Source organism: Canis lupus, chromosome 26 (assembly GCF_048164855.1).
Source record: "Canis lupus baileyi chromosome 26, mCanLup2.hap1, whole genome shotgun sequence".
NCBI lineage: Eukaryota > Metazoa > Chordata > Mammalia > Carnivora > Canidae > Canis > Canis lupus.
In genome coordinates, this window is record NC_132863.1 from 25,623,635 (window position 1) to 25,638,022 (window position 14,388).

Below are 14,388 nucleotides of genomic sequence, written 5' to 3' on the forward strand. Positions count from 1 at the left end.
GTGCCTTATCTTCCTCATCCATCTTCTTGGGCTGCTTCAGGGGCTTCTGCCATCTTTGTGGCCAGACATAGATGAGACATGAATGATAGTTGATAATCACATGTTAGGGAAGAGGCAACATCAGCATCATCTACAGGTTGGGAAAGTGGTCAAAAGTAGATTAGGAAAAAAAAAAAAAAGTAGATTAGGTATGTAGAAAATGATTGATTTTCAAGCTATGGTAGTCCAGTTGAAGTTGTTAAATTAAGCCAGCTATAGCTTTTGTTGCCTCAGTCTCTGAAATGAGCAAGCTATAGGAAACTGATGTCTGCCAAAATAAGAAGAAACTCAAACACAATTTTCTTTTTGTCTTTTGTGTAGGTCTGTTTAATTGTACCGCACCTAGTAACAGTTTTTTGCCTTACCAGACTACTATCAATCTTTTTATTACTATTAATTGTAACATCAGTACACCAATCCCAATGAACCTGTGGTATTAGGTTGTCATAGCCCTCTTTTCTTTCTTCTTTCTTTCTTTCTTTCTTTCTTTCTTTCTTTCTTTCTTTCTTTCTTTCTTTCTTTCTTTCTTTCTTTTCTTTCTTTCTTTCTTTCTTTCTTTCTTTCTTTCTTTCTTTCTTTCTTTCTTTCTTTCTTTCTTTCTTTCTTTCTTTCTTCTTTTTTTAAGATTTTATTCATTCATTCATGAGAGACACACACACACACACACACACACACACACACACACACACACAGGCAGAGACACAGGCAGAGGGAGAAGCAGGCTCCATGCAGGGAACTTGATGTGGGACTGGAACCCGATGTGAGACTTGATTCTAGGTCTCCAGGATCACGCCTTGGGTCGAAGGCAGCCGCTAACCACTGAGCCACCCAGGGATCCCCTCCTCTTTTATTTCTTTTTTTAAATTTTTTAAAAATATTTTTTTAAATTTTTATTATGATAGTCACACAGAGAGAGAGAGAGGCAGAGACACAGGCAGAGGGAGAAGCAGGCTCCATGTACTGGGAGCCCGACGTGGGATTCGATCCCGGGTCTCCAGGATCGCGCCCTGGGCCAAAGGCAGGCACCAAACCGCTGCACCACCCAGGGATCCCCTCCTCCTCTTTTATTTCTAATAAATTGTTTAGCTTCCAGGAGATTTGAGCTATGATGTTTTTCTTTTTAACAGGAAAAAAGAAGTGCTCATTTTGGCAGCACATATATTAACAGAGGGAAAGAAAAGACTTTATCTTGTAGATATTAGAAATGAAAACCTCCAGACTTTTCCTTATTGGGTACAGTGGAAAATTTATAAGGAGAGAGACCCCCGCCCTTTAATTTGGTACTTTACCTAGTTTATATGCTCTGCTAAATTATACTTACTTTTTCCACTGGAACTTATCTATCATTACTTGTTGGTCCCAGAGAATAGTAGTGGAAAAAGTAAATGGAGGATTAGTTGTGGTAGAAAGATTGCTTGGGACGGGGGGATGTTGGATAATAGTGAGGAATTAAAGGTGCTAGAGGAAGTAGTAGTCTATGATGGAACCCAAGTGGGACTTGAAGGGACCTAATGGACTGTGAAGATGGGGATGCTTAAAGGTCCTGATGAGAATGAATCAAAAATGGAGTAGGAGGCAGGTAGAGGGAATAGAAGGCTGTATATAAGTAGAGAAATTTGAAAATTTAAAGATCTAAGAAGCAGGAGCAATCCCTAAGTATTAAGGAAATTTAAGGAATCATCAAACTAACCAGATTGTCAGATAACTATTTTGAGAAACTGAGGCCAAGTAGTTAGAAGGGTACACAGCATGGATGTTAAAATCTCCCAAGATTTTAATCCTCAGAGAACATAGCATTTTTGGAATCCAGTTTCTGCTGTACCTTTGTCATAGCAGATTTACCTCATGCCCTGAATGTTTTTTCTTTCTAATATATTCCTAAAACTTCAAAGAGATTAAAAAACAGGGGGGCCTGGGTGGCTCAGTTGGTTAAATGTCTGACTCTTGACTTCGCCTCAGGTTGTGATCTCAAGGTTATGAGATATAGCCCAGTGTTGGGCTTCTTGCTGGGCATGGAGCCTGCTTAAGATTCTCTCTCCCTCCCTCTCTGCCTCACCCCTACTTTCCCTCTCTTAAAAAACAGAGATTAAGTATCTTTTCTTTGGTCATATAACTTGTTAATAACAGAGTCAGTTAGAAACCTCAATTTCCTACTATTGTCCATTCTATCATTTGATGTCTATCTTTTTAAAAACGTTAGTTCTTGGGATCCCTGGGTGGCGCAGCGGTTTGGCGCCTGCCTTCGGCCCAGGGCGCGATCCTGGAGACCCGGGATCGAATCCCACGTCAGGCTCCCGGTGCATGGAGCCTGCTTCTCCCTCTGCCTGTGTCTCTGCCTCTCTCTCTCTCTCTCTCTCTGTGACTATCATAAATAAATAAAAATAAAAAAAAAAATTTATTTAAAAAAAAAAATAAAAAAAAATAAAAACGTTAGTTCTTAAGAACATAAAGAGCTATATGGAATCCCTTGAAATAGTATGGAGAGGCAATACAGAGTCTTAAAAGGGTATACTACTCGAAATGGGTTTGGACCTCAGGACCTAGGAGAGGGGGAACAGTGTCAAAGCTGACTCTTTTTACATTCAGTTCATATTTTGGGGTAGTTTGGCCTTCCTGTAGGCAGTGGACAGTCAACACTAACCAAGTGCTGGCTGTCACTTACTGAGCTGTTCCTTCTATTCTAAGTAAGCATTTGAGGTACCTCCAAAGTCAGCCTTGTCTGACTATTCCCGTAGATCACCTGTGGATCTTATTAAAATGCTAATTCTAATACAGTAGATCCGGGGAGTGTAGTGCAAGATTGTGCACTTTTTTTTTTTTTTTTTTTAAGATTTTATTAGCGAGAGAGTGCACGCGTGTAAGTGAAGGGAGGGGCAGAGGGAGAGGGAGGACAGGCAGGCAGACTCTGCACTAAGCTTGGAGCCTGATGCAGGGCTCAATTCCACAACCCCGAGATCACGACCTTACTAAAACCAGGCAACTGAGATAACTAGGTGCCTCAAGATTGTGCATATCTAAAAAGCTTCTATGTGTTGTCCTTGCTTCTGTTCCAAAAACTATACTTTCAGTAGAAAAGCCCTAAAGAAGTTTAAGGAATGTAGTTTGAAAATGATTTAATATGTGGTGCTACCTCTCAATTTTAATTTCTTGAATCAATTAGATTTTATTTTGTTTAGGCTTATTCTGAAGGTCCAGTAATATGAATTAATACTGTATAGAGTTTGCTGCTTACCAGGTAGTAAGTAGCAGAGTCTTAGCTGAGGCATCCTAAAACTGGTTAAACTCACTCTCTACTTTCTGATTCATGATAAGATCCCCTGGAAAAATGAATCAACTATATTTAGCTGACAGTAGTAATGATTTCAATCTGATGTTTACTGTTAGTGTTTTCCCCTCTCTTTCCTTTCCTCAATTAATGTCATTGTTTTGAAGAAATAACGCCTTTTAAAAAAAGGTCTGTGGGCACCTCTGCTCTAGATCACTAATTTTCAACATTCTATATACCATTGCTGGGATGGAGAGAAAGCATCTTGTCTCTGGGATGTAAGTGTGCTTTCTTCTGCCATAGAACAGTCAGCTTTATCCCAAAATTAAATAATATTAAGAGCGAGTGGAAACCAAGAAAATGATAGTGATGTTATCTGTGCTCATAATAAAATAATGCCCTTTCAAAGGCATTGCGATTTTGAGAATTTGACTCTGTTCCTACTTGTACAGGGCCTCCAAAGAACTTACTTGAAATCCAAATCCCCATAGCTAATAGTTTTGAAGGATCACAAGTGTTTCTGTGCCTTTGCGCAACCCCTCACTCTATCCAGGTGGGCTCTGAGGTTATACATAAGACTCTACCTAAAGACTATGTATTTGATGAGACTGGCCAGCAATTTTAAGTTCTGGTCTTGTTTTTGTTAAATTCAAAGAGCATTTGTTTTCCCTTCCCTTTCCCTCCTCCTTATCCAGAACAAACACAAATGGATCAGATGAGCCTGAGGATACTGGGACTGGTGAAAATAGGAAGGTCAATGGAAATAATTCTCCATCACTCTCAAATGGTGGTTTTAAACCTTCTAGGCCTCCAAGACCTTCACGACCACCTCCACCTACCCCACGTAGACCTGGTGTGTATTCCAGCCATGTAATACGGATGTGGCTGTCAGTACTATGATTGTAAATAATGTTCTATTTGGGAATTGATCCTCTGGTAAGTGTTAAGAGATCCTTTTAGGTAGGTTTTCTAGCCATATTTTTACATTTAAGATTTTAGCCAGGAATGATCTTTCTAGAAGTAGACTAATGTGTGCCTTTTCCCTAAGTACCTCCAAGGGGTGAAGTTATTGAGGTAAGTGTTTTATTGAAAAAGAGGGAAAAAATGAGATCCATATGTGCATTATAAAAGTATAGGCAGTATAGATAAGATTGCATCTTTTCAGCAGGGTTTGTAACAGTGTGGACATAGCATTTCATATTGTAAAGGATCTGGTTGCTTATTCTCGTTATATCCTTTAAAAGACATTTAGTAAATGGCGAGTAACCCAACAATGCTAAATGGTAGTCACATTTTGAAGCAAAAATTATACAAGTGAACATATTTCATGTAGTAAAAATGTGAACATCTGTAAGTGAATATCCATTTTTCCTGATTAGTCAGGATAGAATCTTTCATCTTTTATTATTTCCCTCTGGCAGTATGTAGACAGGCAGTATAAAAGAGTTAAACCAGATATTATTAGAAAAGCAAATTCGTCATCCTACAAGTAATTTTATTAAAAGAATTTGTGTTTAATTATACAACTCCCCCTCTCCCCCTTCTTGGTAGAAAATGTATTAATATATTCCTAGTCTTTAAGATCAAATACTATTTTGTCAAAATATTAGTGACCTCCCCCAGGAATTGTGTCAAATGTTCTTGAATATGTAATATATACTTTATAACTATTTGTATGAATGCTATTGCTTAACAGTCAGGTCTTCTGTATTTTAACATCAGAACTTGGTCTTTGATCTGCAGGGTTTTGTAGAAAAGACAATTTTAAGGTTCTGGAAAATTGCGAAATGAACTTATAATACCAAAGGATACCAGTGCTTTCCTATTCTTAAAGTTTTTATTTCTTGTGGCATCGGGAAATCAATTCGTATGTGCTTTAGGATTAATAAAGAGACATGGAGTAGATGAAACCTAAAAAGTTATTTTAAAAGTTTAATTTTCATCTGCATGTCCACATCTTAAACTTTCTATTTGTCATCTACTTTTTTATTTTTTAAAGCTAAATTCTATCTTGAATTTAGATTTCTGAGAATAAAAGATGGTTGTTTTCCATAAATCTTTTATAGCATCTGTCAATGGTTCACCATCTGCCACTTCTGAAAGTGATGGATCCAGTACAGGCTCTCTGCCACCAACAAATATAAATTCAAATACATCTGAAGGAGCAACATCTGGATTAATAATTCCTCTTACTATATCTGGAGGCTCAGGCCCTAGGCCATTAAATCCTGTACCTCAGGCTCCCCTACCACCTGGGTAAGTAACTGTTTTTAGTTAATATTTGTTTGCTTTAGGCTTCTGCATATATTTAACTAGTAAGGAAAATAATAATTCCATTCTTTAGAAAACCATCTTTAGGGACACCTGGGTGGCTCAATGGTTGAACATCTGCCTTTGGCTCAGGGTGTGATCCCGGGTCTGGGGATTGAGTCCCACATTGGGCTCCCTGGGAGGAGCCTGCTTCTCCCTCTATGTCTCTGCTTCTCTCTCTGTGTCTCTCATGAATAAATAAATAAAATCTTAAAAAAAAAAAAAAAAAAAAACCCAAAAAACAAACTACCATCTTCAAACAATGGTAACTGATCTTGAGGGTGTTGTGTCTAGAGTCAGACTGAGCAAAAAAACCTCACCACATTAAAATCAATGCCCTCCTCATTTTCAGGGCAAAGGTGGCTATTTTTTGTTTTATTTTGTTTTTAAATGGAAGGACTCTGAACCATAGAAAGTTAAAGTGCCAAGTAATAAAAGTCACCTAATTCAGATTGTTTACTCTTTGAAGGGGGGAAAAACACTTTTTAAAATAAAATTTTTCTGTCATACAGTCATTATAGCAAAGTAGCAATAACTTAAGGAACTAAGAAAATTAGTACTCCTCCCGTTTTAATCTCTACTAATTATTTTAAAAGTTAGTAATACTGTAATAGTTTCATACATATATACATTGTGGTATTCAGTTAATCCAGAATTTGGAATCTAATTAAACTTAATTGGCTGATAAGTTAATAAACCCTTAGGATGAAAAGAATTTTTTAAAAAGATTTTATTTATTCATGAGAGACGCACAGAGAGAGAGGCAGAGACACAGGCAGAGGGAGAAGCAGGCTCCCCGCAGGGACCCCAGTGTGGGACTCAATCCCGGATCCCAGGATCATGACCTGAGCCAAAGGCAGATGCCCAACTGCTGAGTCACCCAGACGTCCCTATGGTGAAAATTTTAATTGCTAAACAGATATTATTTGTCTGGGTAGTTGAGCCATTTTCCTTTTGCAAAACCTACATAGGAAGCTGAATTAGAAAATTACTTATGTAAGGGATTAGCAAACAGAAACCTGTGCTCTCTGAAGTCATGGTACTTCTAAGCTGTGATGGTATATGCCTGTCTTCTTCACTTTGGGAACCTACAAAGGAGACTAGAATACCCAGTTGATTTTGTCTGTTAGACTGTGCAGAGACATATCTGATCAAATCTTAATACTTGATTTCAATTCTGGAACACAAATAGTGCTTTGCCTTTCAGTTAGCTCAATCTTTCTTCAGATTTCGTAACAATTACAGCTTTTTTTTTCCCCCACCAAGTTATGCCATGATCAGATTGAGGTAGACATTGTCTCCTACATGCATCTGCCTCAGACCTCTTGAGGAATACAGGGCATCTCTTGAGGAGATACTGCTGCAGGAGAAATCTTATTCACTCAGGATAACATTTCTTGACTTTATTCTTAAATTCTTTTGGTATCTTTTTTTTTTATATATTGACATGCTTATTTGCCTCAATTCTGTAATATGGTCATTTTAGAGAAAATAGCAAAGATAAGTGCCATACCAGTCTTTTAAATTTTGTATTTAAGTTGGGAACAGAGAGTGGACCAGCATGGGCGAGTTTACTATGTAGATCATATTGAAAAAAGAACAACGTGGGATAGACCGGAACCTCTACCTCCTGGGTAAGTATCTGAATAAGAAGAAAAAAATATTCAGAACTATAGATTATATCTGTACAAAATCTTCCCTATGTTCCTACTTTTCCTCTTCCTTTCAGTCTCTTCTGAACTTTCCACAAAGTTTTCACTTTGTGTTGTAGTAGATGCAAACTAGAAAGGAGAGAATTGATTAAGCATAATGAATGACTTATTTTTATTCGTTTCTCCCCTAAAGATTCCATAGGTCTTATTTTTTCCATGTTTCCCTTTCTGTATTTTACCTGGCTCAAACCACAGGGTTTTACAATTAGTTTCTTCAAGAGTAATTATTGAATAAAAATTATTAAAGCCCCATCATGTATATGAAGGTAAAATCCCTATTATATTAAAAACTTTAATGTATAATAGTGAAGTCATTGCAGAATAGTTGGAGAATTAAAAGATATATAAATTAAATATATGATGTTAAGCATTTAACATATACGTTATAGAAAATGGAAGAAAATATTTTTATTCAAGGGAAGTCAGTAGCAAACATGGGGAAATATTTAATCTTTCTGGTAATCTCAAATACACACCTAAAAGGTTACTGTTTTACTTATTAAATTAGCAGATAGTATCCAGTGTTGGTGAGATTGTAGAGGAACTTTACCACATAACTTTGCTAGTGGTAGTATAAATCAGTTACAACTCTTACAGAAAATATATATAACTATAGTAAGGCACATGCCCTTAGTAATCCTCTCCAGGAAATTTATCCTAAAGAAGTAATTCAAAGGAAGAAAAAAATTGATGTATTAAAGCTATTTATTATTTTACTATTTATAATGCAAGAATATTGGAAACAACCATAAACAACAAAATAGAAGCCAACAAGTTATTGTATTAATGTTCACTTAATATTGTGCACCCATTGAGGGGCACTTGGGTGGCTCAATTAAGTGGCCAACTCTTGATTTTAGCTCAGGTCGTCATCTCATAGTTGTGCTTAGTGGGGAGTCTGCTTGAGAGTCTCTTTTCCACCACCCCCTCCCTGTGCACGTGTGCATGTGCACTCTCTCTCAAATACATGAATCTTTAAAAAAAATGTTATGCACTCATTTGAAATGATAAGTAGTTGTAATTTTGTGGGAAAAGTGGTTTTTTTCATGTTTGTGAAAAGCTGTATATACAATTATATCCCTTCCTATTAGGATTGCGGTAGTCAAAAGAACATTGGAAAGAAAATGAGAACTTTTTCCTTAATTACTTTTTGATACTTATTCACTGACTATACATTACATTTTTAAAACGTGACTGAACTTGTCAGAACCTTTAAGAAATTTTTAGAAATATTCCTTTTATGTTCGCTTAGAGACCATTTAAAAATACATAAAATAAAAGAATTCAAGTAAATCAAAAGTAGTTTAAGGTAAAATCTTAAGTCAACCAGGGCCAAGATAAAGTCCTATTAAGCCCATATCTGTATCACATGTAATTGTTGAATTATGTTGTTTTTGTACTGATTTAGCTGGGAACGGCGGGTTGACAACATGGGACGTATTTACTATGTTGACCATTTCACAAGAACAACAACGTGGCAGAGGCCGACATTGGAATCTGTCCGGAATTATGAACAGTGGCAGCTCCAACGTAGTCAGCTTCAAGGAGCAATGCAGCAGTTTAACCAGAGATTTATTTATGGGGTAAGCAGCCTGTTACACTATAAATTTAGTAAGTATTTGTTTTTAACCTTTTTTGGCATATGAAATGTTAAGTACTAAAAAGGACAAGAGGGCACCCAGTTGTTGCTGTTGATAGATACTATGTTTAGACTTTGTCTTGAGTATTCTATGCATGTGATCTATTCTTACCTCTTTGAAAACTTCTAAAGTTCAACCTCCTTTGCTTTGTTAAGGTCAAAAATAAAAAAGAAGTTAGGACAACCTAAAATTCGTGGACAGAAGGATAGTAAACACAAACCCAAGGGATTTGAAAAGAAAACAGTTCTAAATTTAATACTGCCTAGCTTAGAATATTTGAAGGTTTGGCTCTGAGAGCACCTGTGAAGTGGTTATATAGAACTAATGACAGGGACGCCTGGGTGGGGGTGGCTCAGTGGTTGAGCCTCTGCCTTTGGCTCAGGGCGTGATCCCAGGATCCAGGGATTGAGCCCTGCATCTGGCTCCCTGCGAGCAGCCTGCTTCTCCCTCTGACTACGTCTTTGCCTTCTATCTCTCATGAATAAATCAATAAATAAAATCTTAAAAAAAAAAAAAAAAAAAAAAGGAAAGAAAGTTCACCTAATGAATTATTTGGTGCTCTAGGAGACTAAAGAAATTTGATTCCTTATATGTTTATGCTAAATATACTGTTCTGGCTTCAAAACTATATTATCTTTGGTATGCAAACATTTCCTTTCTGGAAATAGTTTAAGTTTTTACATATTTTCCTTTAGAGTAATATTGCAATAATAGCTAGTCACAAAAATATATTAATGTTTTCTTTTTCTTTTTTTTTTTTTTTTTTTTTAATATTTTAAACATTTTTTAAATTTTTATTTATTTATGATAGGCACACAGTGAGAGAGAGAGAGGCAGAGACACAGGCAGAGGGAGAAGCAGGCTCCATGCACCGGGAGCCCGACGTGGGATTCGATCCCGGGTCTCCAGGATCGCGCCCTGGGCCAAAGGCAGGCGCCAAACCGCTGCGCCACCCAGGGATCCCTATTAATGTTTTCTTAACACAGTCTTTTTGCTAGGAATTTTATGGCCTAAATCCTAAAATATTACAGGTCTTTTCTCTGAGGAAAGGAAAATAATCCTTGGAGAGATGTGATTCTATGGGCCAAACAAGAGGGATTTGTTTGAATAATACAAAGAACTTACACAGAAGAAAACCAACTCTCCAAGAGTTCAAGAAAAGCTGATCCTGTCCATTAACATCTCTTCTCTCCTCCAACACCATTGGTATCATCCCTGTTAGAATACATTGGAGTAAATTCCTGTCCTGTCTGAACATACTCTTCCCCCTTTTCTCCATATTCCTGTTTATTTCTTGGATCTCATCACCATGATAGTTTTCATTCACTGGTACAAACAAATTTATCAGCAGCCTTCCCTTCAATATCTAGTTATGACTAAGATTCTTTCATATCACAATTTTTCCTGCCACCTTCTATAGGCAGCTGTCATTATATTTCTTTCCAGTGGTTTTATTTATTTATTTTTAAAGATTTTATTTATTTATTCATAAGAGACACAGAGAGGGGCAGAGACATAGGCAGAGAGAGAAGCAGGCTCCTCTCAGGGACCCTGATGCAGTACTCAATACCCAGATCCAGGATCATGCCCTGAACCAAAGGCAGATGCTCAGCCGCTGAGCCACCCAGGCGTCCCTCATGCCAGTGATTTTAGAAGAGAAATTAATTTATCTCTTGTCTACCTTACCATATTCATTTTTTTTTCCTATGCTGTTTTACATCTTTCTTTCTTTCTAAATTATAATCACCTTTGGTATACCTGGCCAAATTTCTTCTAGGTTTTGTTTGTTTGTTTTTAAATTTCTTCTAGGTTTGAATGGCTAGCTTGCCTGTCTTCTTTAAAACTATTTTCCATATGGGTCTCCACTAGAAAGAACATGGGCTTTGGAATCAGACACATCTGGGTTTGAATCCTGGGGACACAGTTACTTTCTCTATATGACTTTGAATAAGTTACTTAACCTTATCAAGACTCAATAACTTTGTCTGTAAAAAATATATATGAAATTTCCTCAGAGGAACTCTTTTGAGGATTCTGTAAAATATAGTTCCTAATATGTTTGGCACATATTAGATGTATAGAAATGTTAGTTTTCTTTTTTTCTTTCCTTTATATCCATATTATAAATGTGCTCTTTGTCTTACTTTTCTAATACATCATCTTTTAAAACATTCTTTTTAAAGACCTATTTAGCATATTTCCAGGACACCAGCAATATATATTACTTCACTGTAAACTTTACCAATTTGATACTCAGAGTCTTTGTTTTAAGATTTTATTTATTTATTTATTCATGAGATACACACACAGAGAGAGAGGCAGAGACACAGGCAGAGGGAGAAGCAGGCTCCATACAAGGAGCCTGATGCAGGACTCGATCCTAGGACCCCAGGATCACGCCCTGGGCTGAAGGCAGGCACTAAATCACTGAGCCACCCAGGGATCCCGATACTCAAAGTCTTTGGAACTTTTCTTGAATTGTGGCTTTTACCTCATTGTCTATGTTGTCCATGTTTGTATGTTTGTTTGTTTTTTCCTTATCCAAAATAATCTGACCTTTTTAAAAACAAATTCTTTCACTTTGCTCTTGTTATAAAACAGTTTTAAATCATAACTTAGGGACACCTGGGTGGCTCAGTGGTTTGGTGCCTGCCTTCGGCCCGGGGCATGATCCTAGAGACCCGGGATTGGGTCCCGTGTCGGGCTCCCTGCGTGGAGCCTGTTTCTCCCTCTGTCTGTGTCTCTTCCTCTCTCTTTGTCTCTCATGAATAAATAAAATCTTAAAAAAAAAAATCATAGCTTAAATAGCCTATTTTAGTTACCCCCCTCCCCTTTTTTTTAAAGATTTTATTTCTTTATTCATGAGAGACACAGAGAGAGCGAGAGAGGCAGACACACAGGCAGAGGGAGAAACAGGCTCCATACAGGGAGCCTGATGTGGGACTCGATCCCAGGTCTCCAGGATCAGGCCCTAGGCTGAAGGCGGCACCAAACCGCTGAGCCACCTGGGCTGCCCTATTTTAGTTATCTTTAACATAGCCAGCAATATTAACTGAATTGAATGATTTGTACTGCTTAAAAAGTGGTGGGGTGGTGGCATATTGCTGAGAAGATCTGTTTCATAAAGTGGCCTTTGTTCTGGTTACAGGTCAGTAGACTCTCATACACTTAGGGTTGTTTTTTTTTTTTTTTCCTGTTTTTTTCTTAAGCAGGCTTCACACCCAACGTGGGGCTTAAACTCGTGATCTCAAGATCTGGAATCACATGCTCTACGAACTGAGCCAGCCAAGTTCCCCTACACCCAGCATTTTTAAGCTCAGAATGTAAATGGTTGTTGTTGGAACACTGTGTAATGTTCTATAGTTTCAATGTGCATATCCCCAACTTATTTAACTAGGGGAGAGCCAGTGGGATATTCTTGGGTCTTAGAAAATTATCACAATAGTTTGTCATATGCCAATCTTTTCAGATCTGTTTCATCATCAGTATTCAAACCTTTTATATTATTTCCTCTCCTGGCTTCTCTGCTCTCACTGCTTTTCATAATTGTGTCTGTCAGGAGGAGCAAGGCCAATTGTTGAAAGGTCTGTCTGTCTTCCAGAAGCTGTTTAGTCAGAAATAGAATATCTGTCATAGGGTTACCTGGATGGCTCAGTCAGTTAAGCATCTGCCTTCAGTTCAGGTCATGATCCCCTAATCCTGGGATTCAACTCCACATCAGACTCCCTGCTCAGTAGTAAGTCTGCTTCTCCTTTTCCTTCTGTGATTTCTCACTCTCAGTCTCAGTCAAATAAATAAAAATCTTAAAAAAGAAAAAGAGAGAGAGAGAATATCTGTCATATGCTTTAAAACTTTGAATCAGTTACCCAGTTTCGGTAGTAAGTGAATGACATGGAAGAAAAACCCCAGAGATAAAAGGGGGAAGTGCTATAGATTGAGACTTAAGAGACTCAACCAAATGTAATGTGAGGACTGTTTGAATTTTGACTTGAACAAATAATCAGAGGCATTTAATTAGTGATCAGGTATTAGATGATAAAATTAACAGATTCTTTGCTAGATGTGATTAATAATCTTGTAGTTCTATAAGAAGATTTCCCCACATTTTAGAAAGACATGCTAAAATATATAGGGGTGAAATGATTCTCGATTCAGCAAAGAAGAGGTAGAAAAAAAAGAAATTTGGCAAAGTTTTGATAATTGTTAAATTTTGGTGCTGAGTATATAAGGTTCACTTTCCCATTTTATTTGTATATTTTTTCTGTTTATAAGTTTTTGTTAAAAAACAGTTAGAATCTATTATTTACTCATTTTATCTTACTAAAGGAGAAAAGGTTTAACCAAATCTTGAGAGACCATGTATTATCTCCACTTTATTTTACATTTAAACCAAAACATACCTATTAACCCTACATAGTCACTATGACTTTTGCTTCTCTTTTTTTAATGGTTGACTCATTTTTTTCCAAATGATTCCATTTTATCTAGCCAAATTTCTCTCTCCATCAATGTGGTTATTAGAAGCAAATTTAAGAAATCTTCTTTACAAATCCAGACTTATCAACTCTTTCCAACTGGAATTCTTTCCTTTCACTCATCTGATGGCCTGTTCTTCCTGCTCGCCCAATTCTATACCCACAGTATTTGTATATACCAGTTTTGTATGTGATTGTTTCTTTTTGAGTTAGAAACACAAGGTTGGGGACTCCTGGGTGGTTCAGTGGTTGAGCATCTGCCTTCAGCTTAGGACTTGATTCCAGAGTCCTGGAATCCCACATCTGGCTCCCTGCAGGGTACCTGCTTCTCCCTCTGCCTATGTCTCTGCCTCTGTCTGTGTCTCTCGTGAGTAAATAAATAAAATTAAAAAAAAAAAAAAGGGAAAAGAAATACACGGTAGTTCTCAGCCATCTAGTAACTCTTAAATACTGTTGTTTTTAAATGACTCTTTGGGAATTTATGTATTTCTCTTAATTTACTGATTTATAGCTGAAGAAGAAAATGATCATTTGAGGGTGAGGATTATATATATGTAATATTTGAATTTCAAATAATTTCAAGCATTAGTGTTTACAAAGATTGTTTTTCTCCAGAGTGTACTGGCATTTATCCATTGACTGTGTGACACTTCTGTAAGATGTGAACTTGTAAGAATATGTTACATTGCACATGACCAGGGAAGACCTACCAGAACTCATAACTTTGGTTATGTTGTTCATGATTTCACTTTGTTGTTATTCTTTTTAGAATCAAGATTTGTTTACTACATCACAAAATAAAGAATTTGATCCCCTTGGTCCCCTGCCACCTGGATGGGGTAAGTCACATGATTTTGTTCATTTTAAAATCAGATACTTCTGGTCATTTTAAAAATCAAATATTATGGATGATAGCCTGCTCTTGCTTGAGGGAATATCTGGGAAGT

At 37.1% G+C, this 14,388-nt stretch overlaps 1 protein-coding gene across 8 annotated transcripts in view; it reads left to right on the forward strand.

Moving 5' to 3' along the window:
* The window catches only part of ITCH (itchy E3 ubiquitin protein ligase), a 153,224-nt gene that overhangs the window by 91,200 nt on the left and 47,636 nt on the right, over positions 1–14,388 (forward strand). For all 8 annotated transcript variants that reach the window (XM_072800670.1, XM_072800673.1, XM_072800669.1 and 5 more), the window contains 5 exons: positions 4,000–4,157; positions 5,371–5,560; positions 7,153–7,248; positions 8,735–8,909; positions 14,211–14,280. In XM_072800670.1, coding sequence (XP_072656771.1) covers positions 4,000–4,157; positions 5,371–5,560; positions 7,153–7,248; positions 8,735–8,909; positions 14,211–14,280 — 689 coding nt within the window. The remainder of the gene's footprint in view (positions 1–3,999; positions 4,158–5,370; positions 5,561–7,152; positions 7,249–8,734; positions 8,910–14,210; positions 14,281–14,388) is intronic.